Source organism: Chroicocephalus ridibundus, unplaced genomic scaffold (genome assembly GCF_963924245.1).
Source record: "Chroicocephalus ridibundus unplaced genomic scaffold, bChrRid1.1 SCAFFOLD_98, whole genome shotgun sequence".
Taxonomy (NCBI): Eukaryota; Metazoa; Chordata; class Aves; order Charadriiformes; family Laridae; genus Chroicocephalus; species Chroicocephalus ridibundus.
The window spans coordinates 99,103-125,260 of NW_026961319.1; the positions used below are offsets into that span (position 1 = coordinate 99,103).

At 53.8% G+C, this 26,158-nt stretch overlaps 2 protein-coding genes across 2 annotated transcripts; one reads left to right on the plus strand and one right to left on the minus strand.

Annotated features, from left to right (window-relative positions):
• Positions 1 to 948: 948 nt before the first annotated feature.
• LOC134509338 (olfactory receptor 14J1-like) lies at positions 949 to 1,875 on the minus strand. Its single transcript, XM_063321817.1, has one exon. The coding sequence runs from the start codon at positions 1,873 to 1,875 to the stop codon at positions 949 to 951; it is 927 nt and encodes a 308-aa protein (XP_063177887.1).
• Positions 1,876 to 14,603: 12,728 nt separating this feature from the next.
• Positions 14,604 to 15,530, plus strand: LOC134509311 (olfactory receptor 14J1-like). Its single transcript, XM_063321791.1, has one exon. The coding sequence runs from the start codon at positions 14,604 to 14,606 to the stop codon at positions 15,528 to 15,530; it is 927 nt and encodes a 308-aa protein (XP_063177861.1).
• Positions 15,531 to 26,158: the final 10,628 nt, after the last annotated feature.

Sequence of the window (26,158 nt, forward strand, 5' to 3'; positions counted from 1 at the left end):
CAACCAAAAACCATTTGCTCTCTGCTTGGACATGTGCCACCAAGAAGGGAGCTCTAGGTCCAGCCCTTGGTCCCCAACAGATTCCCCTGCAACACTGACCGTGTCCCCCTGAGTCTGTGGAGAACCCCAGGACACCAAGAGGACTTTTCATGGAACAGTTCCTGGGGTGTGTTCTTGATACCAGCTTTGGAAGAGTCATCCAGCCTCTGCCCCTGCCTTGAGGAGTCCCATGAGTGACGGTGGTGCCAGTAGGAAGGCCCCCTCTGACACAGTGGTTCACATGGCCTGTTCCTGCCTGCAGCCACAGGGGTGCCACTGTAGAGACAACAGGACTGTCACAAGGTACACGAGGCCTTAGGGGGAACACAAAGGCAAGGGCACAGCAGGGCAGTGGGGATGTGAGGAGAGACCAGCACTGAAACGCCTCGTCCTGCTGCTGTCCTTGGCCATGGCTCCAGGGAAGCAGCAGCCCCGACTCACAGGTGGCACAAACAGAGTGCCCAGTGAGGCAGCCTGGGGCAGCCCCAAAGGCCCCTGGGGCTGATCCTCCATGGGGCAGATGGGCATTTGCCTCCTGAACCCCTCCTGCATGCTGGGGCTGCTCACCCAGCTCCAGAGGAGAAGTAAAGAGATGGGAGGTGAGACAAATAGGTTTTTTCCACATTTCTTTATTGAGCTTTTTTAAAAAGGGAGCCTGGATCCATATATAAATAAGATCTTTCGGTCAAGAAAAAGAGATGTAGAAGGCCAAGAATAATAACATCACAGGTCTCCAACAAAAAAGAAAACACATAAAAACAAAGAAACAAACCAAACCAAAATAAAACAAAAACAAAACCAAAAAAAAATCCCACAAAGAGAAAGTAAAGAAACATATGAAAAAAAGTTCATCCTGGCTTTTCCTGAGATACAGTGGAACCCCATTGGCATAATGGGCACCTTATTAATCTAAAGGAGATGGGATCCCAATAGCTTCCTCAGGGCATCCTTGAGCTCTTTGTTCCTCACGCTGTAGATGAGGGGGTTCACTGCTGGAGGCAGCACTGAGTACAGCACTGCCACCACCAGATCCAGGGATGACCATGAGATGGAAGGGGGCTTCAAGTGAGCAAATAATCCAGTGCTGACAAGCAGGGAGACCACGGCCAGGTGAGGGAGGCACGTGGAAAAGGCTTTGTGCCGTCCATGCTCAGAGGGGATCCTCAGCACGGCCCTGAAGGTCTGCACATAGGACAGCACGATGAACACAAAACAAACAAAAGCTAAAGAGCAACCTAATACAAGAAGCCAAACTTCTCTGAGGTAGGAATGTGAGCAGGAGAGCTTGAGGATCTGGGGGATCTCACAGAAGAACTGGTCCACAGCATTGCCCTGGCAGAGGGGCAGGGAAAATGTACTGGCCGTGTGCAGCAGAGCAGTGAGAAACCCACTGCCCCAGGCAGCTGCTGCCATGTGGACACAAGCTCTGCTGCCCATCAGGGTCCAGTAGTGCAGGGGTTTGCAGATGGCAACGTAGCGGTCATAGGACACGACAGTGAGAAGATAAAACTCTGCTGACATAAAAAAGAAAAAGAGAAAGACCTGTGCAGCACATCCCCAGTAGGAGATGGCCCTGATGTCCCACAGGGAATTGGCCATGGATTTGAGGACAGTGGTGGAGATGCAGCCAAGGTCGAGGAGGGCGAGGCTGAGGAGGAAGAAGTACATGGGGGTGTGGAGGCGGTGGTCACAGGCGATGGTGGTGATGATGAGGCCGTTGGCCAGGAGGGCAGCCAGGTAGATGCCCAGGAAGAGCCCAAAGTGCAAGAGCTGCAGCTCCCGTGTGTCTGCGAATGCCAGGAGGAGGAACTGGCTGATGGAGCTGCTGTTGGACATGTGCTTAGTCCGTGCATGGGGGACTGTTTAAAGAGGAGAAGACATTCACAAGTTAAGGCAGATTTCATTGATCCCATCCTATTCCTTTTTCCAAAATTTTCCCCAAAATGACTTCTCTTTCCATGGAATAATTTCATTCAGACCCTTTTTGTGAGATCAGCTTTGTGCTGCTGAGGGCAGTATCTTTGTAGGGGCAGAGATCCAGATGTTGATTTCCAACACTCTCTGTATTATTCACCTCTAAAAGAAACAGAGTTGGATTTTCAATTCCTTCTCCTCAACTGAGAGATGAATTTTTGTGTCCCATCACCCACCCAGACAACCCAGAGCAGAAGTTTGGAAGAAGAGGGTCCTTCCCTTTCAGGTAGCCCCTGCCGTGCTGTGCTTCTTGAAAAGTCTCCTGTGAATGTCCTGCAGTGATCTGCAGCTGTGAGCAGCTCTCACCCATGCAGCACCCTCTCAATAGCAGGACCCTTCCCTGCTGCGTCCCCACATGCCCATGGGGTCTCCCCAGGCTGGATGAGAGCTGACCCTGCAGGCGGCAGAGTCCCTGCCCTGGCACACAGACCCATGGGATGCAGGGACCGTGCTCTGAAAGACAGCCCTGGGCACCCCTGGCTGCACACCCAGCTTATCAGCTCTTCACATTTCATACCAGCCCCCTCTGCCCCCTTACAGATCCCAGAAGCTGTGGCTGTGCCAGCTTTAGGAGATGCCTCCAGGAACTCCACCTGCATTGCCCTGCACCCAGAGACTCACCCTGTCAAGGGCCGCAAAGATTTCTCCTCCAGTGAGCTCTCAGTCATCCTCCCAATCCTGACACCTTCAAGCTCTCTCTCTGCCTCGCTCATCTCCCTGAGACACCCTGGCAGTGCCCTCAGCCCTGCTGCGCTTGGCAGAGGAGCTGCTCCTGGGCAGAGCCGTCTCTCTGCAGCGCTGCCCGCTTGCCATGAGCTCCCTCCATGCCAGGAGCCCAGCCCAGCTCAGACGCAGAGGACCAGCCCAAGGCCTTTTAATGACCCCTCTGGTGGGTTTGATGCCAAGTCCATGAACTTCAGTCGCTGAGAGGAAGTTGAAGAAACCTCTCAAGGAGTCAAAGTCAAATTCAAACTCCAAAGTTTCTTGTAGTGTTAATGGTTCCCACTGAGGGACACCACTAAGACATTGCCCCCAGGGTCTGGTTAGCGCAGAAACCTGGAGGCAGTGATGACAGGTCGGGAAAAGCAGGCTGAAGGTCTGATGCTGAGTAAACCTGGATGTGTTTCATTAGCGCAAAGGGCCAAGCCCTGACCCCATCACCCAAAGGGCCAAGGCACGACCCCCAGCCCCCAGGAAGGGAGATCCTGTCCCTCACTCATTCCTCAGGGCTCTTCCTGGCACAGGGGGATGTGGAGATGTGCAATGCCAAGGACAGGGCTATGGTACGACACCACCCACTCTCCTGAGTATGGACAAGGAGGACAAGGAGTGCTGGAAGGACTGGTTGTCTCCTCATAGGCATCAGTGGCAGAGACAACAGCCATAGCCCAAGGCATGAAGAGCTTGGCTCTGTCAGGGGCCTTTCAGCTTTGCCACATCCCTCTGTCTTCTCCACCACAGGCTGTCCTACGGTGTCCCATCACCTCTGCCTCTTTCCCTGCAGGCTGTAGTCATCCACCCGGCTGCCCCACCTTGCTCTCACCTTCCTTTGCTCAGATCTCTCCATACTCCCTGGCTCTTCCTTGAAACGCAAAGCCTTAGGCTGATCTGACTCCTTCTGGGTGTCGTGTTGCACCACAGCATTGCCCTTGGGGTGACATTTCTTTCTCCTTGTGTCCAGTCTGCACCTCCCCAGCTGCATGTTGGGGCATTATTTCTTTCTCATGCTGTTTTCCACTACAGAGAAAAGCTCCACCAGCTCTGAAAGCACCCTTCAAGCACGCTCAGGCTTCTCCTGTACTGTCCTCAGTCTCCACACCACTGTGCCCAGGGCCCTCAGCCTCCTGATACTGCTCAAGTGCTTGAGGCCTCCAAACCCCATCTTGGGAGATCTCTGGGCTCTCTCCACGCTGTTTGCAGATGAAAACATAGTGGTCATAGGCCAAGAAAGATGGAGGGAGACTTTTTACCAAGGCCTGTAACGGCAGAACAAGGGACAATGGCTTACACTGAATGATGGTAGATTTAGATTGGACATAAGGAATAAATGCTTTATGATGAGTGTGGTGAGACCCTGGAACAGGTTGCCCAGAGCAGTGGTGGATGCCCCATCCCTGGAAGTATCCAAGGTCAGGAGCTTTGAGCAACTAGAACTAATGAAAGATGTCCCTGCCCATGGCAGGGGGTTTGGACTAGATGATTGTTTAGGACTTTTCCAAGCACAACCATTCTATGATTCTTTGATTCATCCAACTGAGGAGGGGGGTTTCTGCATCACAGGTCTGACACTCGTGCTGGGAAGCCAGAAATCACATTTTTGGATTGTGCAAGACTTGCCGTGGGATTTCTAGGAAAGGACCAAAGGAAGGAAAAGGTTGGGATCAAGGAGGTTTGTGGAGGAAGAAGCATGGGAAAACAGAGAGAAAAGGGATGAAATGAGATGGTCATGTGTAAACAGGTGGCTGGTGAGGACACTTCCCTGGCTGTGGCCCACAACTGATCACCACAGCCTGTCCTGTTTTCTTAACAGCTCCATTTCCAAGAGATTTGTGGGGCGAGGGAGATCTCTGCTCTCTCTGCACAGATGGAGGTTCAAGTGCCAGACACTGGAGTGGGAACCACAAGTCATCAGACCTTTTGTACTTTGGGGGGCCAGCAACTGGTGATAATGGTGCATATGCATATAACATTGGTGCGTATGTTAGTGGTTTACCCACAAGCAAACACCAGAGAAACCAGAAAGTAGAATACGCCTGCGGGGGCCTAATTTTGGACTGGACACTAGAGGGACCACAACATCTGCAACTTGGGTACTGGAAGAAAAAGGTAGCCCAGACCACCTCCCAGAGAAACTGGGGGGTCACAGTACCATAGAATTGTCTAGGTTGGAAGGGACCTTTCAGATCAGCAAGTCCAACCATCAACCTAACACTGACAAAAACCATCACTGAACCATGTCGCTAAGCACTACGTTGACCCGTCTAATTGGAAATACCTCCAGGGATGGGGATTCCACCACTTCCCTGGGCAGCCTGTTCCAATATTTGATAACCCTTTCAGTGTAAAAATTTTTCTTAATGTCCAGTCTAAACTTCCCCTGGCGCAACTTGAGGCCGTTTCCTCTTGTGCTATCACTTGTTAGTTGGGAGAAGAGACCGACCCCCACCTCTCTACACCCTCCTTTCAGGGAGTTGCAGAGAGCAAGAAGGTCTCCCCTCAGCCTCCTTTTCTCCACGCTGAACACCCCCATTTCCCTCAGACGCTCCTCACAAGATTCGTGCTCCAGACCCCTCACCAGCTCCCTTGCCCTTCTCTGGACACACTCCAGCCCCAAAATGTCTTTCCTGTAGTGAGGGGCCTAAAACTGGACACAGCACTCCAGGTGGGACCTCACCAGGGCCCAGCACAGGGGGACGATCACTTCCATGGTCCAACTCACCACACTGTTCCTGATACAGGCCAGGATGCTGTTGGCCTTCTTGGCCACCTGGGCACACTGCTTGCTTGTAGTCAGCCAGCTGTTGACCGACACCCCTAGGTCCTTTTTTGCCAGGCAGTTTTCAAGCCATTCCTCCCCAGGCCTGTAGTGCTGCATGGCGTTGTTGTGACCTTAGGAGAGCTTGGCCTTATTGAACCTCATACCATTGGCCTCAACCCATCGGTCCGTAAGCCTGTGCAGATCCCTCTGCAGAGCCTTCCTACCCTCAAGCAGGTCGACACTCCCTCCCAACTTGGTGTCGTCTGTGAACTTACTGAGGGTTCACTCATTCCATTCATCCAGAAAATTGATAAAGACATTAAAGAGAATGGGCCCCAGCACCGAGCCCTGGGGCACACCACTTGTGACCGGCTGCCAACTGGATGGAACTCCAGTCACCACCACTCTTTGGGGCCCACCTTCCAGCCAGTTTTTCACCTGGTGAATTGTTCCCCCGTCCAAGCCATGAGCAGCCAGTTTCTCCAGGAGAATACTGTGGGAAACAGTATTTCCCACATTTGAGCCCAAACAATTTCAATTCGCACTTCCTCCCTCTCGCCTCTGACACTGGGTATTGTGTGACACAACTGTCCTGGCTCTCCAGGCACGATGGGCAACAGTTTGATGCCTCAGCCGGAGCTTTTCCTCTTGCTGGAAATGGGAGTGCAGCAGGGTCAAGCCAAGAGGCCCAAGAAACCCAGCTTCCCACAGGGACAACTGATGAAAACATCCCATAGGCTGTGGGAGTTTCTCTTCACTGACAGAAAATTTGTCAGTTCAGAATATACAGCTGTGCCCATTTTTCCTCTCTTTTTTTAACTCGGCTTTTCTGGATTTAAAGTTTTATGCCACTTTGATACTGTTTGAAAAACTAGCTCAGCGTGTCTTTGGTGCTTCTCTCTAACCCAAACGAATACGCAGCACTAAAGTGGGTTTCCCTCCATGGAGCAGCTTTGCACAATGTCTGCTCCAAGAGGGGAAATATCTCAGACTGCAGCTGGAAATGGGTGAAGGTGTGGAGGAAAAATGTGTTGCTTCTGACACTATTTGATATGCATACAATACAAAAAGGCAGGGAAGGCTAACCACCATGAAAGAAACAGGAAAACTGCCCATCAATGAAGCTCTGCAGAAGGAGGATGGAGCCGTACATAACATGAGGTGATACCATTGGGATCAGCACCTAGAGAAGACTTCTGTAGGGAAGACTTTCACCTGCTCTAGGTGACCCTGCTCTGGCAGGGGGTTGGACTAGATGATCTCCCGTGGTCCCTTCCAACCTTTATCATTCTGTGATTCTGTGACTTTGCAAGGGAGTACCCTGACTTCATGCAGCTAAAAAGCAGAGGCCTTGTAATGTGCCGAAGGGCTGGGAAGTGCTCTGGGGTGAGAGAGGAAGGGTGGATGGCAGAAGGTTGGAGAGATTTGAGTTACAGAGATTTGAAGTCATCCTGTCAGGGTCTGAGCAGGGTGAACTTTGGAGAGGAGGAAAACTAAAGCAGCTCTCAAGGGTGTGTTGGAATTTGTGGTGCTATCACTAATATCAGAAAGAGGACAGTGCTGTAACCCAGCTGCAGCACTGTGTTAATGCAGAACTGTCTATTGAAAATCCAGTATTTCATTCACTTGGGCTCTTGGCTTTGGCATCTTTTCACTTTGACTCCACTCCTGACACCTCTCTCATGAACCCCAGAAGAATGGAAGACTAAAGGAGAATTAGGCTCAGAGCTGGCTCCTTAGGGCGTTTGGCGTGTTAACGAGTCCTCTGGTGCCGAGTTCCTGCACTGCAGATCCTGAAAGACTGAGCAAGCCCCCGGAGAAGTAAAAGCCAGAAGCAAACCTCCAGGTTTCTGGGGGTGTTAGCAGGCCCTGCTGATCTCTGCCTCTGAAGAGACCGAGGAGGGAATGAGCAGACAAAGTTCCTGTCCCTGGGGGCTGCTGAAGCAGGAAAGGATGTCAGAGACACTTGCTACAGGAAGAAATTTAAACTTGGAAGTCATTGCGAAAGCCCTTGATTTGCTTCCCCAAGCAGGATGGCCAAGGCCTGACCCCCATCCTTTGGGGAGGGAGCTCCTTTCCCTCTTGGAATGCTCAGGGCTCTGTGTAATGTGTGAGTGTGTGAAGCCGGGTACTGGTCAGCAGGAGGACCCTTTGCAGGCTCTGTGGTGGGTGGGTGAGGAGGCAACGAGGTGCTGGAGCTTTAAGGAGCGAGTGCCTTCTCATGGGTCTCGGTGGAAGAGGCAGAAGCCTACTCAGGTCTGTTGGGGTGTCAAGGCCAAAAGCCATGCCCACCGCAGCTACACTGTCCCATGCCTGTGCCGTCTTCATTAGCTCCAAAAAAAAGCTGTGGAGTTCTGTGGATTTGCCAGTTCCTGTGAGTCCCCTCCAACCTATTTGCTTTCTTCCAAAAGCCTTGTCAATGCTCATTTATCACCCAAGATTTGCAAGCCCCAGACATGCTAGAATCCTCTATTTAGCTCCACAACCCAGCGCTGAAGTGCGTATCCTCCTCATTCTGCTGCCTCAGAGTGAAAATTCAACCTCGGACATTTCAGCATGACACCCCTTGCTATTTCAGGTCCTTCTCCGGCTTTTCACACACTCATTGCTATGCACACACTGCTCGTTCCCTGCATGCCCATGTGTCTCACAAACCCTTCCTCTTCCGCTGCCGAGATGGGACTTCAAGAGGTTTGTGCATCCTCCACGCCCATGGTCTGAGCTCACAGTCGTCTCAGGGAAGCTGTGTCCGACTGCGGCCAGTGTTGTCCTGCCAGCTCAGGGTCTGAGTTCCATTTGAGCCCAAACCATTCCAGTTCCCGCTGCCTCCCTCTTCCCTCTGACACTGGCTACTGTGTGACACAACTGCTGTACAACTCCAGGCAGGATGGGCCAAAGAGTTTAATTAGCAAATTGGGACATTTACCCTTGCTGGAAATGTGAACTTGGCTCTCAATATTTATGTATTGAACTGCTTTGCCACTTTGAAACTGCCTCTCTGAAAAACTAGCCCAGCGTGGTTTTTTTCTAGGTTTGTTTCTGTTCGTTTAACCCAAATGAACATGCAGCACTGAAGTGACATTCCATAACATGGAAAGTGGGTTTCCATAGGATTTTGCACAATTTCTGCTCCAAGAGGGGATATGTCTCAGACTGCAAGTGAAAATGGGTGAAGTTGTGAGGAGATAAATGTGTTGCGTCACACAATAATTGGTATGAATACAGTAAAAAAATGTAGCTTCGTATATTTTCTCCCTGGTTCCAATAAGAGGTGGAGGGGGGGATAGGGTACTTGGTAGAGGCCAAGGTACAGATCCCAGATCTCTGGAAAGGCACAAAGGAAGGCAAATTCTTCATGCGGTGTTGTGACCGGTACCCACTGCTCCTGACCCCTGGAGTACACTGACACAACACCGCTACCTGCATTTCCAGTCTGCTGAGTCCTAACCGTGCAGCAGAGATCCTAGAAGCTCTGAACTGCCTTCGTCTGCCCTGTGTTTCAGCACGTCAAATGAAAGTAACCGAGTCAGAGAGTTGGTTTTGAGCTTCTCCACAGCCTAAAGCACCGCATGGGTAAGGAGCCTGGCCGGGAAATGTAAAGAGTAATCAAAGGTAGGACGAGATACCTACTGAGCACAGGACAATGCCACCCTGAATTGTCCCATGAGCCTCTACTGTAGAAAGCCTCACCTGTACCTGACTCTCTTCTCCTGGGGCACACTGCAAGGCACAGGCTCATGGAAGGGCTTTTGGGAAAGGGGTTGGTGGGGGAGCCTCTGGTCCAGCCTCTCCCCCAAAGGTAGGGTTGTCAATCCCAGGGTCAGGTTGGGTGACATTCTGGGGAGCTGAAAACCTCCAAAGATGGAGATAACAGAGAGTCGATGGGTGTCCTGCTGCAGGTCAACGTCCGCCTAGTCCATTTTTCCTAATATTCGGTATAAAGCTCCATGGAGGATGCTTGCCGCTGTTGCCTCTGCCAAACATCTGCCACAGCAGAAGAGTTTGCCTCCACCTTCATCTCTCCAGGAAGATGTCACCTGCTCTTAGGCTGCCCTGTGCCTCCCCTTCAGCAGACTAAAGAGGACCGGTTGTCTCAGCCTCTCCACACAGCTCATGTGCTTCAGGCCCCTAACCCCATCCCGACAGACTTCCTCTGGACTTTCTCCAGTTTCTCCGTCCTCCTTTCACAATGGGATCCATCTATGGCATCCACCATAACTCCCACACCCTTCTGCCCAGGACACTCCTCAGCCAGTCGCGTCACAGCCTGTCCCAGTGCACCGCCTTTGTTCTGCCCCCAGTGCACACCTTGCCCCCTTTGCCTTATGGAACTTCAGGAGGTTTCATTTGGCCAAGTCCCCAGGTGTGTCAAGGTCCCTCTGGACTCAAAGTCCAAATGGTCAACATTGCAGGTTTTGTGGACAGTGCCTCAAACCAGATAAGAATATGGGGAATTACAGGATCCCACAGGTAATGAAAGAGCATGATTTGCCTAATGGAGTTGGCACCTGAGTTTGAAAATCAGCACACCAACCACCTCAGATATACCCCAAGGTTGTAAGAAAAAAGAAAAGCATGGCCAAGGGGGAATGGATGAATAAGGAAGCCATTCATTTTGGAGGGGATCTGGATAAAAAAAGAGAAGCAATTGTGGTTTCAAGGAATGAAAGGGATGTGGTCATGGCTGCCTGGGGACACCTGTGAGGCACCCTGGCACCTGATGTGAATTGCTTCTGTGGTCAGAGACAACCTGAGAGCTTTTCCTAATTTGAAAAAATGAAGGGGAAGAAAAGACAGTCATATTTAGGCTGGATGGGACGTCGGGAGGTGTCTCGAGCAGCCTCCTGCAGGGCCAGACCAGTTACTGAGGGCTTTCTCCAAACACATCCTGGTCACTTGCTAGAAGAGATCCAGTGCACACTCCCTGGGAAACAGCTTCCAGCACTTGACTAGCCTTATACTGGAGAAGTTTCTCCCTGTATCTACCCTGACCCTCTCTTTTGTCATCCCCTTGCCTCTTGTCCTCGTTTCTTGTGCCATGGACGTGAGCCTGACTCAGTCTTCAGAATGAACAAGCCCGGCTCTCTCAGGTTCTTCTCACAAAACATGTGCTCCAGCCCTGACCACCTTTGTGGGCCTCCAGGGAACTTTCTCCACTTTAGCAATTTCTCTCTGTACTTGCAGGGGAAGGGGGGTGTCATAAACCAAAGAAGTAACCTGGATGTGGTGTAAAAAGTCCTGAGCAGAAGGGGATCATCACTTCCACTGTCTGTGCTCCTGCTCATACAGCCCGGAATGCTTTTGGCCTCCCTTGCTGACGGCTCACGGTTGTCCCAATGAAACCCAAGGACCACCAAAGTCTTTCCTGCAGAGCTGCTATCCAGCCATGCAGCCCCATGCCCTCTGCCATTGCACACGATGAGTGCACCTCAAGGGGAGGACTTTGGCTTTGTCATCATTGGATACTGTGTGCTTCCTTTTGGCCCAGCCTTCCAGCCTGTCTTTGTCCTTTGGGTGGAAGCCTTGAGCTCCAGCATCGTGTCTGTTCTCTTCCATATGCTGTCATCTACAACTGTTATGAAAAAGCACTCTCTCGTCTCCTCTGGGTCATTACAAACACATTAAACAGGGCAGGTTGCAGGCTAGACCCCTGCAGAACCTTACAATCTACAGGCCTCCAGGCAGTGTAACACGCATTGGCCGTGTCCCTCCGAGCCCGCCTGTACAGGTGGTTTTAGCTATCCAGTAGCCATCCATGCAGGCATTAGCCATCCTAGCTTGGGCATGAGAGTGTTCTGTGGGACAATGCTGGAAACCTTGCTGACTTCCAGGTCAAAGATAACTACGTCTCTCCTTGCACCTAACAGTCATGGCCTTTCTTCACATAAAGCAAGTCGGATGGCCAGGCAGAGTCTCCCCTGGCTAAATCCTGTCACCTTTTCTTTCGGCCATGAAAGAATTGTGAGCTGAGGGGACCTGCTCTGGAGCACAGCCTTTCACTCCCCTGCTCATCCATGGGGCATTTCTGAAAGGTGCATGCAATATTTGGGTGCCGCCAGTCATCAGGGAGTGCCCCACTTTCAAGGATGATGGAAGGGGCCTCTCTGTGACATCGGCCTGCTCTCTCCGCTCCCTGGGATGCCACCCATCCTGTCCTAGAGACTGGTGAGGATGGTGCTTGCTCAAGTGACTCCTGACTTGATGCCCATCCACCGCTGGTTGTTCTCCTCCAGGGTCCTGCCTCAAGTCACAGAGTCCCCGGAGAACTTGCAGGGAAAGATCGAGGCAAAGAGGACATAGACAATCGCAGATCTATCCACACCTGCTCCCATGAATCTCAGCAGTGGCCACACTCTATCTTTGTTTCTTCTTTAACTTTCAGCAATTACATCAGCAGGTTCCCTGGAGCCCCAGGGACACCTGGAGGGAGCCCCGAGGGGGCAGAGAAAGGGCTGCCTTGGGCTGGTCCTCTGCTGCTGAGCTGGGCTGGGCTCCTGGCATGGAGGGAGCTCATGGCAAGCGGGCAGCGCTGCAGAGAGACAGCTCTGCCCAGGAGCAGCTCCTCTGCCAAGCGCAGCAGGGCTGAGGGCACTGCCTGCAGGCAGCGAGGGCAGAGGAGGGAGGCAGAGAGAGTGTAAAGGCAGTCTGGGGTGGGAGGAAAGAGGAGAGCTCAGCTGCAGAAAAATCTTCCCAGCCCTGAACAGGGTAAGTCTCTGGCTGCAGGGCAATGCAGCTGCGGTTCCTGGAATGATCTCCTGAAGCTGGCACATCCCACAGCCTCTGGGATCTATCAGGAGGTCTCTCAGAGGTTCTCCAACATAGAGAAAAAGGACTTGCTTTGGAGCAGGGCTTCCCCATGGCTCTGTCAAAGGGACAGGGCACATCAGCTGCCTTCACCCGGGGATGGCTGCAGAGTGTGAAGGTGGGTGTGCAGCCAGGGGTCTGTCCTTCAGAGCAGGGTCCCTGCACCCAAGGGTGCTTTGTGCTGTGGCAGGGACTTATCTCCTGTCAGGATGAGCCCTCGGTTTCCCTGAGGAGCTGCCAGCAGCAGTGCGGGGAGAAGATGTGGGTGGAAGAGGCAGCTCCTGGCAGGAGAGTGTCCTGCTGTCAAGGGGGTGCTGCGTGGGTCAGGGCTGCTCTCAGCTGCACTTCACCCCCAGGACATTTCTGAGGGCACTTTTCAAGGGGAAGCTCAAGGCAGGAATTACATTACAGATAAGGAGCTTTCCTGCGTTTGTGTTTTTATTTTCCTAGTGAGAGGGTGGGGAGGCAGAGAAAGGGCTAAATGTATAGGGAGCTCTGAAGTTGGAAGAAGTCAGTGAGACTCCTGAGCTGTAGCTTTGAGTGGTCAGTAGGTCTGCCAGGAACCTCCTGGAGTGCCTTCAGCCACTCCTCTGCCCATGGGCAGCACCAGCATCAGCTCTGCTGGACCCATCGGGGTTGTTCTGACCTGCCCTTTTCCACCTGCAAACAGGAACATGAACCCAGGCAGTGCCCGGCAAACAGGCAGGTTTCTGTGGGGCCAAGGGGAGTGCACAGGGGTTGGGATGGGGTCTGTGGGAGCAGACAGGGAAAAGACATGGGACAGGGAAACACCTCCCAGGAGGGGAATCTCCCGGCAGCAGGGATATGATCAGGGAATGAAAGGAAAGAGAAACCAGAAATGCTGTGGGAGGAAGGATTTAGAAAACTCTGTATGATCCCCTCCAATGCAGACCCCTTCCCCTGAGCAAGCCCCCTCACCTCCTCTCCCACCCAGCAAAGCCTCAGCCCTCAGGGCTCTGTGGTTCAAGGCATGAAGCATCTGTGAAGCCAGAGCTCCAGCAGAGCCCTGGGGCAGCTCTCCAGACACATGCCCATTTCCCTCTGCAGACCACAGGGACTGAGAGCAGCTGACAGGCAAAGTTGGTGTCTGGGATGTGGCGTGCACATCTGGGTGAGGGTAACGCTGTCCTGAGTGCCCGGCTGTCTCTGCCCTGGCCTCTCTCAGCCAGACCCTCACTGCGTTTTTCCTTGTTTCTCCACCTGTCTGTGACATTGTGATTGTCGTCTTGTTCTCTCAGACAGGCTCTCTGGGGATGGGAGTTGCAGCAGCCGAGTCAGGCACCGGTCTAGTGATTTCTCCCATGAAAGTGTTTCCCTGGGAATGAAGTGTCCAAGCTCTCCTCTAACGCGTGGGGCTGTGGGCAAAGTAGTCTATGTGGCTGGGGAATGAGCTGACTCTCCCTTTCTGACATACCGTCACTAGGACACTTGGGTATCTCCTTGGGGTGTCCTTCCAAGCACTGAGCTGCCCTCCAGGATGCCAATCCATCCTGGAGCATCCTGCTGTTACCTGAATGCCCTGTGGAGAAGCGCAGAGACGCTATGACTGAGGAAACGCTGCTGGGTTTGTGAAAGGAGCCATGTGTGTCCTTGGCGAGAAGTGGGGTGCTGAGACCTTGAGAAAGGGTGAGACACTGAGCTCTCGGCAGTGGGTTTCTCTGCTCTCAGCAGTGCCTGGTGTCTTTCCATGTCAACACGCGAGTGCAATTCCCCTCTGTCTCAGAAAGGCCCAAGCAGAGGGCAGCTGGGAACAAGACAGAGGGACAGACCAGCTCCCCTCTCTCTGCACTACCCCTCAGACAATCCCCTTGCCTGGCAGGACTCCCTTTGCTGTCCCTGAATGCAGCAGAAATGGTGAGGGTTTCTGAAATGCAAGAGAATCTCCAGCTGAGACGGGAGAGAGCTGTAGAAGAACCTCTCTCCAACACTCTTGCAACTGTGGTTTCATGGCAATGGGAGTGCAGAGACTGACAAGCCCTTTGTCCATGAGGAGAGGTTTATCTGACAAATTGGAACACCAGGACTGCCCACCCCATTCCCACGAATCTGCTGCTGCAGAGCAGGGCTGACTCCTGGGCAGCCAGCGGGCAGAGGTCCCGCTCCTCCTGGCACACTCGGCCAGAAACAATCTGAGCTCCAGCCACAGAGCTGAATGATCTCATGGAAATGGAAAAGTGGCAGAGAGTGTGAAGTATGAGAAATGGTGTTGATTTTGCTCAGAAAAGTCGCCCCTAAATTCTCACTGTTCTTTCCTCCTTGTTCAGTGCTCCACACCCAGAGGCAGCACATGTCCAACAGCAGCTCCATCAGCCAGTTCCTCCTCCTGGCATTCGCAGGCACACGGGAGCTGCAGCTCTTGCACTTCGGGCTCTTCCTGGGCATCTACCTGGCTGCCCTCCTGGCCAATGGCCTCATCATCACCGCCATCGCCTGTGACCGCCGCCTCCACACCCCCATGTACTTCTTCCTCCTCAACCTCTTTGTTCTTGACCTGGGCTCCCTGTCCACCACTGTCCCCAAAGCCATGGCCAATTCCCTGTGGGACAACAGGGCTATCTCCTACTGGGGATGTGTAGCAGAGGTCTTTTTTTTCTTTTTCTGTGCTGCAGCAGAGTTTTATCTTCTCACCGTCATGTCCTATGACCGCTACGTTGCCATCTGCAAACCCCTGCACTACGGGACCCTGATGGGCAGCAGAGCTTGTGTCCACATGGCAGCAGCTGCCTGGGGCAGTGGGTTTCTCAATGCTCTGCTGCACACGGCCAGTACATTTTCCCTGCCCCTCTGCCAGGGCAATGCTGTGGACCAGTTCTTCTGTGAAATCCCCAAAATCCTCAAGCTCTCCTGCTCAGGCTCCTTCCTCAGGAAAGCTGGGCTTGTAATATTAAGTTGTTTTTTAGCTTTTGGTTGTTTTGTGTTCATCGTGCTGTCCTATGTGCAGATCTTCAGGGCCGTTCTAAGAATCCCCTCTCAGCAGGGACGGCACAAAGCCTTTTCCACGTGCCTCCCTAACCTGGCCGTGGTCTCCCTCTTTATCAGCACTGGCATCTTTGCCTACCTGAAGCCCCCCTCCATCTCCTCCCCAGTTCTCGATCTGGTGGTGGCAGTGCTGTACTCAGTGGTTCCTCCAGCAGTGAACCCCCTCATCTACAGCATGAGGAACGAAGAGCTCAAGGACGCCCTGAGGAAACTATTTGCATACAATCTTCCCTAGATTAATAAGGTGTCCACTGTCCCAATGGAGCTCCCACTGCATCTCAGGAAAAAGCAGGACTAATTTTTCTTCATATGTTTCTTTACTTTCTCTTTGTGGGTTTATTTTGTTGTTATTGGGGTTTTTTTGTTCGTTTGATTGTTTTTATATGTTTTGGGTTTTTTTATTCTAGAACTTTGTTATTATAATTCTTGGCTTCCTACTTCTTTTTTCCTTGACCCAAAGCCCTCATTTACATATGGATCCAGGCTCTCTTTTTAGATAAGCTCAATAAAGATATCTGGAAAAATTATTAGTCTCAGCTCCCATCTCTTCACTACCCTCTGGAGCTGGGTGAGCAGCCCCAGCATGCAGGAGGGGTTCAGGAGGCAAATGTCCATCTGCCCCATGGAGCATCAGCCCCAGAGACCCTTGGGGCTGCCCCTGGCTGCCTCGCTGGGCACTCTGTCTGTGCCGCCTGCGAGTTGGGGCTGCTGCTTCCCTGGAGCCATGGCCAAGGACAGCAGCAGGACGAGGCCTTTCAGTGCTGGTCTCTCCTCACATCCCACTGTCCTGCTGTGCCCTTGCCTTTGTGTTCCCCTGAAGGCCTCGTGTACCTTGTGACAGTCCTGTTCTCTCTACAGTGGCATCCCTGTGGCTGCAGGCAGGAACAGGCCATATGAAACATTATTTCAGAGCTCGTCTCTGTGAAAATAACATAGTAATGAAAATGCCTCCTCAGGGCAGGGTCAGAAGGCTGGATGCCTCTTCCAAAGCTGGCGTCAGGAGTTACAGCAGTGGGGAGCCCCTGAGCAGTGCCCAGCGGTGCCCAGGCCTCACCGGGAAGTGCCGGCACCGCCACGGCGCTGGGGAGACCTCCCTGGGACGTGCGGCGTCCCTCTGTGACATCAGCCCGTGTCACCTGAAGGTGCCTTAGGACACCAGCAGGGAGGCGGCACAGCTGGGCACAGAGGAGACGGGGTTCCCCTCTTGTCCTGGGAATTCTCCCCAGGGCCTTTCCAAAAAGCCCCTCTGCCCCCTGCACCACCATGTCTCTGCGACTGGCAGCCCCCCCGGGCAGGTGCCTTTTGGGCTTTGGCTGCGGTCGGGCACTTCCAAGAGATGGGATCCAAGGCCTGGGGGAGGCAACAAGGCCGGGGGGGTTGTTCCCAGGGCTGGGTGGGGACCAGTTTGGGGGCCGGGGGGTGTTCTTTGGTACCCAGCTGGCGACCCCCTCCCAATCTATAGGGCACCCCCTCCACTCTATGGGGCCCTCCACATTTGCCATCCACCCCAAATTTCGGCACCCACACATTTGTCCCTCACCTCCCCCAACAGCAACCCCCAAATCCATGGGAACCCTCCCCCAAATAGGCCCCCGCCCCCCATCTGGGCCCCCCTCCAAATCTGGGGACACCCCCCCCGCCCCTGCTGTGCTCGCTATGCTGCTCTGCTCCTCTCCAGGGGACCCAGGCGTCCGGGTGCCCCCGCCCCGGCAGCGGGGGGGAAGTGAGGAGGGACGGGGGTCGTCCGGACGCCTGGAGCCCTCCAGGACACCCCCCACCACCCCCCTCAAGGCTTGTGCGTGCCTCAGTTTCCCCTGAGGGCGTGCGGGGCAGTCTATGGGTGCCCTGAGGCCCCCTCGCCCCCGCCAGTGTCACCTCAGCCACCCAGAATGCCCCCTAAACACCCCCCAATGTGCTCTCAGCCCCCCATAGACCCTCACCTATGTCCCCTTAGCCCCCCATGTCCCCTTTAACTCACTCTGGGGCCCCTCAGTCCCCGCAAGGCCCCAAAATGTCTCCTCAGCTTCCCCATGCCCCTTCAGCCCCCGCCACTACCCACAGCACCCCCAGCCCCCTACGAACGCTCATGCAAACCCCCGTGCAAAGTCCCCTTGCGTGACATCTACCTCCACTCCCCCAGCCCCTAAACCCCACCTCGGCCCCCTCCCCACACCCCAATCTTCCACCCCCCACAAGCCCTCGTGCCAACGCTCACATACCATCACCCACCCCCTCCCACACCCCCCAAATTCCCCCTCAGATCCCACCCCCAACCCCTATAAGCCCTTGTGCCAGCACTCGTGTGAGCCCCCTCCCCTACCCCCCAACACCCCCAGCTCCCGCTGAACCCTGGTGCAAGGCCTCGTGCGAATCCTCCTGCAAAACCCCCTCACGGGCCACCGTCCATCCCACTCCCCCCACCCCCACGCCCTAAGTCCCCCCTCAACCCCCTCCCCAGCCCCTACAAACCCTCCTGCGAATCTTTGGGCGAGCCCCCGCGTGCCTCACCCCCAGCTCCCACACCCCTCCCCCACCCCCAAAGCCACCCCACCCCAATCCCCTCTAAACCCACCCTCCAACCCCCCAGGCAGAGACACAGGGGATGATGCGGGGCCAATGCCCAGGATAACCCATAGGAATCACTCCCAGGGGCATTCCCTGTGCTGAAAGCGCCTCTAGCCGAGGGAAACGCTGGCAAATGTTTTGAGGAGGGGAAGAAAACAAATGGAGAACGCGGGCCTGTTCCAAAGCTTTCCCTTTGCCCCTCTCTGAAGTCCTCACTCATCGGCATTTGGTCTTTCTCCCGGGCAGGGCGTCCTGCTCCCAGGACTCGGGACCTTCGCTATGGTCCAAGGGCGATTCCAGGGTGAACGGCGGTGCAGTCTCCCGGCGCCCAGGTCCTGCTGCAGGCTCCTTTTCAGAGGTGCTCTGGGAAATGGCGCCTCTGTTTGCCCTCTGGTTTGCCGAGAGCGTCTCCTCCTTGGCAGGCCCTCGGCACCCCCCTGGCCCCTACCAACCCTTGTGTGAATCCTGTCCAGGTACGGGCAGCAATTGGCACCGCTGAGAGCAGCAGCCACCCTCCCTGCCGGGGCACCCAGGGTAGCAGGTCTCAGGGGGTGGGAGCAGGACTGAGACCCAGCTGCAGGGCAGGGCTTGTGCGAGCCCCCCTCACGCACCCACCCTGCCCCGCCCTGCCCATCCCCATCCCCCGCCCCCTTCCAACCCCCCAAACAAAAGGAACTCAAAGAAGTCTGCAGGTTAATGAGCGGGGCCCTATGGGGAACAGTAATTGCCCAGGCATTCACTGGCCAGGCAAAGAAACAAGGTGCCGGCAGCCTGGAGGATCTTGACACACCTTCTTAGCAGAGCTGCCTGGTGGGCCAGGAAGGGTGATGCTCACCTAGACCTGGTCCTGGCCAACAAGGAAGAGCTGGTCAGGGATGTGATAACAAGTGTCAGCCTTGCTGGAGTGACCAGGAACTAGCGGGCTCCCAGATGCCAAAAGGGAGTGAGGAAGGCCAGCAGAGGAACACGCATGGGTGGCTCCAGAGGAGAAGACTTTTGATGTACTGGGAGGACTGATCCAAGCGGTGCCATGGCAAGCAGCTTTGAAGGGTGAAGGAGCTGGGGAAATCCTATAGGCGTTGCAGCACAGCCTCCTCCAAGCACAAGAATGATGTCTTGGAATGCCCATGAAGGGAAACACTCATCTCAGGAGGCTGCTGGTATAAAGTGACTGGGCGGCAGGGCACAAAGGCAGCACACAGGAGGTGCAAGAGGGGAAGCTGCAGAGGAGGCGTTTGGAAACCTGTCCCCAGGATGGGGGGAGGATGGCAAAGCCAAAGCTCCCAGAGGCTTGAGAGTTGCAGGGATGAGGAGAGGAAGCAAAATGAGCTGGTAGAGGCTCAGAGGGTCATGCGAAATGAGTCGCACTCTGCCTGGAGGCCTGTAACAAGCGGACATTGCAGAGGTTTGCATCTTGACTGTGTGCCTCAGCCTGCACAATGCCAGATGGGCATTCCCCCTGCTGGGGGTGGCTGCGCCAGTCCATCCACATGGGTCTAGAGGGTGCAGACTCTTTTTGAAGACATTCCGGTAATGCAAAAAACGTTTGGATTAATGCAGATCTGGTTTTTCAAAATCAAACATTTCATTCACTTGGCCTCTTTGCTTGGACATCCTTTCATTTTGACTGCTCTCCTGAAATCTCTTCAATGAGCCACAGAAGAATTGAAGACTTTAGTCCAGACGGGGCTCCTTTGTGTGTTTTATGTGTTCCTGAACTGCAGGTCCTGAAAGACTGAGCAAGCCTCTCGAGAAGTAAAAGAAGGAAACCTCCAGGTTTCTGAGGGTGTTATCAGACCCTGCTGAAGTCCCTCACTAAAAAGACAATGTAGGGAATGAGCAGACAAAGTTCTTTTTGCTGTGGTCTGGTGAAGCAGAAAGTCAGAGACACTTGGTCCGGGAAGAAATGTAAATGTGGAAATCACTGTGAAAGGCCTTGATGTTCTTCACCAAGCAGGATGGCCAAGCCTGGGCGCCCATCCCCTGGGGAGGGATGTCCATTGCCTCTTTGAGATGCTCTGGGGTCTTTTTGGGTGATGTGGGAGTGATGAGGTGCCAGGTGCAGCTCAGCAGTAGGACACCTCCCAGGCTCTGTGGAGGGTTGGTGAGGAGGTGACAAGTCACTGGAGCTGTAAGGACTTGGTGTCCTCTCCTGGGCCTCGGTGGAAGAGACAGAAGCCACGGCTGAGCGGACAAGGGTCTCCGTTCTCTCTCCCACACGGCCAATCACTGCTGCTCGGAGACACTCAGTCTTCAGAAGAGGCCTTGAGCATTTTGGATCTTCCAGGTGCTTTTTATGATGTTCCTCACATTCTCCAGCACTCGTGGTGAACTTTCTGGGACATAACTGGGCCTTTTTGACCATCTCTTAGGGAATGGTTGTCTTTTTATGACCATCTGTGCAGAAAGAGGAGCAACAGAAAAGCACCAAATATATCCAAACGGATGCCAAGTGAAGTGTCAGGAAGAACCAGGTGAGCTCCCCCCCTGCCTGTGCCTTTCTGGTGAGGAGTCTGTCCTGAGAAGGGGATCCAGCCTCTGCCACTCTCCAGAGAGGGCAGCAGTGTCCATGCCACCTGGGGACACAAAGGATGACCTTTGCAAGACCACCCTTCATCTGAACCACTTCAGATCCCTGTGGACTGGGTGCCATGCTCTATATTGCAAATTCTCATGCCACTGGCATTGCCCAGATGTGGACTGCTCCAGTGCAGACATTTCTGCTTTGGCAGAGGAATGCTTCTCTTGCTGTAGTGGTAACTGATATTCTTAGGGAAATCAGACAAACACTTGAAGGACAATGGAAGGATTACCACCTTGGTGGCCCTCCCGTGGGCTGGTTCCTGTTGGCCCTTGTCTCACTGTCACTGGGCAGGGTGTGGTGTAAAAGGTGCTGAGCAGAGCAGGACAATCACTTCTCCTGGCTGTGCTCCTGCTCATACAGCCCCGGAAGCTGTTGGCCACCTTTGCTGCTGGCTCATGTTTTGACAAGGAAACTCAAGGAGCCCCAGGACCGTTTCCACAGAGCTGCTGCCCAGCCACGCAGCCCCTGGCCTCTGTCCCTGCAGCCTGTCATTCCCCTGCTCAGGGCTCGGCTCTTTTGAGAAGATGTGTGCAAGAGTTGCTTGTTGCTTTCCCAGTCATGATGGCCTTCCAAAACGGATCAGAGCAGCCCTGCTCTGACATCAGCCTGGTCTCTCAACTGCCTTGGATTCATCCCATCTGGTCCAATGGACAACCAAAGGTTGACCTTACCCATGTAGCCCCTGACTTGATCTGCATCCACTGCTGGATTTCCTGTGGCGTTCTGCATATTAGGCACATGGAACTGGGAGACCTTGCTGGTGAAGATGCGGGCCAAGAGTACCTCGTACCCATCTACACCTACTCTCTGCAAATTCAGCCGTGACCACACATTATCTTTGTTTCTTCTTTAGCTGTTCCTGAAAGAGCAGGAGCTCACCGTTGTGCACCTCACAAGTGTCAACTCTACGGGAGCTTTGGCTTTTCTAAAATCAACTCTATTTCTCAATTCTTCCTTTGTTTTCATCCTTGCAGCCACCTCTTCATGCTTCCTTTTTTCTATAGAGCTTCCCCATGAGTTTCTTCTTTCCCCCAGCTCTTCTTCTGATAGCTCTGCTTGTTGTCCTGACGATGGGTATGACCACACTCTGGTACGTGAAAGACACTGTCCTTGCAGACCACTGTACTGCAGACCCTCTGCTGCCCTTCTGTGCTGCTCACACGGGCTCCCCACAAAAAAGTCACAAGACTAGGCCAAAGTCTGCTCCTCTGAGGTCTGTCACCTGCACTCTTCTATTCCCCTTCCCCTTGGGAGGTGAGACCCAACTATGTCATGCTCGCGACAGCCAGGGTTGACACTGGTTTTCCCATCCATGTCCAGCTCTTCCTTCTTTGAGAGTAACAGCTGCAGATGAGTGTCACCTTTGTAGACCACTCTGGCAGCCGTGCTAGAAAGGCCTGTATCTCAAGCTGTGCCTTGAGCACGACCCTCCAGAAAGATCCGGAACTACTTGAATGCTCTTGTGGTCTCCTCCCACTGAATTCCAGTGTAATTAAACTCCCCAAGGGACTTTAATAGGTTCTTTGTCTCCCAGATCGATGTCACTCATACCAGGATGTCCTCTGACCCTCACCCACCAGGGCTCACCCAACTTCTTCATCCCAGAGAGGAGCGCCACACATTTCTGCAGCTCCTTCACACTGAGGGAAAGACCTTCCCGATTCTTCTGGCCTCCTAATCATCCTGTACCCACCCATGACAGCAGCCCAGGCATGTGAGCTGTCCCAGCACCCCTCAGCTCTTATTCCCTCCAAGCGGAAGGAAGAGGTTGCCCACACAGCTCCAGCTCCTCCTCTCTGGGCTCCAGGCTGAAGGCATCAGGGGGGCATGGCTGGGCTGCAGCACCTCAGCTGTGGCACATTTGGGCTGAGAGCAGACTTGCCACAGGGAAACCTGCTTCCAAGGCCCCAGGACTTTTCTTATGTGCTGGAGTGGATGGCAGATAGTCGTATGAAGAAGAAATGAGGTTCTCTCAAAGAGAACAAAGCCTCCTTTCCGAAGAGGCAGAGAGAATCAGAGCTCAGCAGTTAGTCTGAGCAGGAGAGGGCTTTGCTGTCTGTTGTGTCTCTGCAGCCCTGAGGGCCTGTGCTGGAGGTGAAGCTGATCTCAGGAAGGAAGACCACTGACGGTCAGACAGCGGAGCTCTGCCAAAAAACCTGAAAAGTTTATAAACGTTTTTAAAAGTAAGAGTACGACCTCATCAGCTGAAAAAGTTGAGTACTTGAAAAAAATTTTCATTGTTTTCCCATGAAATCACAATGAGGAGATTTCTGGATGTGCATTAACAAGGGGAGAGCTATTGACCTTCCAAACCAGAACTCTATTTGCATTGTCAGTGCTCCCTCTCAGGCTGTGCATTTAATCTCCCTCATCTTTCACATATTTCCACCTCTCCCAACTAAACTGACTGTGTCTGAAGTCACCTTTCCAGCAGCTCATTGACACAGAAGCACTTGCGATGGCTCTCTAGATTTCCCTTCCCCTTCCTCTTTCATCATCCAGACATCTCTCAACAGTCCAGTTCATGCTTTGAGCTTCAGGGAGTCAAAAGCTTGCCTATCTTCCAGTAGTCTGCCTCATTCTGTCTTTAGCACAATCTTTAGCTGTGCTTAGTTGATAATTTTTTACCTCTCTAAAACATTTCTTGCATGGTTATGCATTGTGGAAGGTGAACCTCATTGGTGGCAGCTTGTACTTGGCACACAGCCGAGGAGTATTTTTTGTAAAAGTGAATCCTATCATGTTTTTTTGTTTGTTTAAAAACAAAAACATCCCTGTTTGCCTGTGTGCAGCAGGTCTCTGAGGAAAGCAGGTGGGAGCTGGTGCAAAGGAGCTGGAACATCCAGCTGCAGACTGCGGTGGAGAAGTGTGATGGAAGGAAAAGGGATGCAAGTCCCAGGTGGCCGATGAGAGCCGTGGTGGGGTTGGGGAGGCGAGGAGCGAGGTTGGCCATCGTGTCTCAGACCTCAAGGGACAGCTTCTGCCAGCAGCCCAGATCTCCTTAGGAGAGACCCTGGATCCATATCAATCAGAGAATGCTGCTCTCACCTCTTCCATGCCCTGGGACGGCAAATCCTGTCACTCCTGCATGGCTCAGGGCTCTTCCTTGGGCAGTGGCATCTGGGGGGTATGATGCTGAGTGAAGGACACCGGTGGGACAGTGCCCAGCCTTGCTGGGGGTGTGCAAGGAGGCCAAGAGGCCCCCCCACGGCCTTAGGACAACATGTCTCCTCACAGGCCTTGGTGGCAGAGACCAGTGCTGTGCCCCAGGGGACAAAGACTTGCATTCTCTTGGTGACTTCCAGCCTTGCCAGTGCCCTTTGCCATCTCCACCACAGCTTGTCCTACGCTGTCCCACAGCTGCTTCTTGTTCCCTGCCAGCTGGAGGCACCCATCTCCCTTCCCCACCTTGCTCTCACCCTGGCAGTTCGACACTCACTGACGTCTGTCCACCCTCACACTCTGCTCCTTGACACGCAAAGACATGGACTCATCTCCAACTCCTTCTGCAGGACTTGTGGAAAGGGATCCTGCTGCTGCACGAAATACAATGGCTGCCATAGGATGGAGGATACCAGCTTGCCAGACAGTGATGGACATCACACAGTCACCATGCCCATCCAAATCCAGGACTGGGGTTAGGGGCCCAGGCATCTTGGCTCTGCCAGACATCTCTCCAATAAGTCAGGAAATCTCAACCCAGGGGAAAGAAATCGAAGGCATTTCACTGCTGGGAAGGCAAATGCTGGCTGAAGCCTTTGGACCATTACTGTGGATGTCCCACCACCTACGGAAGAGTCCAGGAAAGTTTCCAGGAAGAAGAGACCTCACAGGCACCAAACACAGCCACAAGCCTCATCCTGGCCTAAAAACGTGACAGAAGGAAATGACTTCACAAACCCCAGATGATGAGCCTGCTGCTGGACAATCATGTGCCCAAGGAACCATAACCTCAGAAGCAACCTCTAGCTGCTGGCATGTTCCATACATGCTGGCTTGGTCCATCCTGTGTGTTGCATTCATACCCATGCTGCTGGCATGTCCCGTACTTGGAACCTCACAGGAACCAAGCCTGGTCATCAAGCCTCTGCTGGCCTAAGGGGTGCTCTGGAACACAGGCCTTCAAACACCTCTGAGCTTGCTCATGGTCTCTCAGGTCCTCAGGCAGCAGCACCCTCACAACTGGCATTCAGGCCATTCGCCTGCTGCGGGGCTATCAAGGGCTCAAGCAGACGTGACCTCCAAATCAATAGCTGCCTGCTTCTGGCCTATCAGAGATTGTAGCAGCACTGACCTCCTAACCAGCAGCCACACCATGTGCCTGCTGCTGGCCTGTCAGGTACTCATGGAGGAACAGCCTCGTAGGCACTGAACCCAGCCTTGAGCCGGGGGTTGGCCTGCCACCTGCAGAGACAGGGTGACCCCAAAATGAGCATCCAAAGCAGATGCCCTCTGTTAGAGCAGCGGTGACCTCACAATCAACATGCCAGACCTTGGACTGCTGCTGGCCTGTTGGGTTCTCAGGCAGAAGGCACCTCACAAGCATCTACCCGAGACATTGCTGGACTGCCATGTCCTCACAGAATCATGTAGATTGAAAGGGATCTTTGGAGATCGTCTAGTTCAATCCCGGAACTCCAATCAGTTGGAAATTTTGTCTTTGAGGACTGGGGCCTAGCGCATAAGCCTTGTGTGAGGATGATGAGGGACGTGGGCTTCTTCAACCTGGTGAACCTCCTCCAGTGAGGGTCACCGTCCAAAAGGGATAACCTCACTCCAAGTATGGGAGAGAGATGGATGTCATATGATAGATGTAAACACATGGAAGAATTTGGCTGAAGATATTCTTAGCCTGCTGAAAGACCAGGGCATTCTTCCAACTGCCTGAAGCTCAAAGCAGCACCTGGGGAGTTTAGAGGGATGTGCCTGAGCGAGGAGTAAGGGGACGGGGAAACTGGAGAGCAAGGAGAAGGCCAACCCTGCTGCCCCATTAACGGTCTGATGGTCCCATCATGCTGGAACCGCATGGGACAGGTGTGGTCAAGGGTGGGGAGACATGGCCCTGGCAAAGTGCCCTGGCAGCCCTCAGGGCTCTGTCCCCCTCAGCCCTCCTCTTTTGGTGGCCTCCCGCAGTGCCTGGGCCACAGGTGGTCTGTGTCCGCTCAGTGCCAGCCCCTCTCCCCAGGCCAGCACAAGAGTCCTGCTCCAGGCACAGAGCAGCCTGCCCAGAGTGGGGGCCTGCAGAAAGAGGTTTCTCCTTCTCGTGGATTCCTCCCTGCAGGCACAGAAATGCTCCCTAGCTCTTCTCCAGGGACACCCCTTCTCCTGGGAGAGCCTTTTCCCAGGTGAGCGTGTCCAGGCTGGCCTGGGTGGACATTCCTGGTTCCCACCGCATGCTCCCTGCAGGGCCCTGAGCTGGCGGTGCTGCTCTGCAGAGGGAGGGGGCTGTGGTGCCCTGGGGCCATGGGGTGACCCTGCACTGGCCATGCTGGTCAGGATGGGGAGCAAGCCAGCCAGAAAGGATCGCTGCTGCTGAGCCCCCTTCCATCTCCCCTCATTGCTCAGTAGCCAAGGACAGGGCTTGGCAGGATACTGGGATGTCTCCAGTGTCTCAAAGGGCAGGGAAGGGCTGCCCTAGATCAGTCCCACTGGTTTTCCAGGACACTGGGCTGAACCATTGTTTAGTCTTATGTCTCTTTTGCCTGCTGGATCCT

Bases quoted from the DNA above. Each gene is read 5' to 3' on its own strand.
- LOC134509338 (XM_063321817.1), bottom strand. From the start codon at position 1,875: ATGTCCAACAGCAGCTCCATCAGCCAGTTCCTCCTCCTGGCATTCGCA.
- LOC134509311 (XM_063321791.1), top strand. From the start codon at position 14,604: ATGTCCAACAGCAGCTCCATCAGCCAGTTCCTCCTCCTGGCATTCGCA.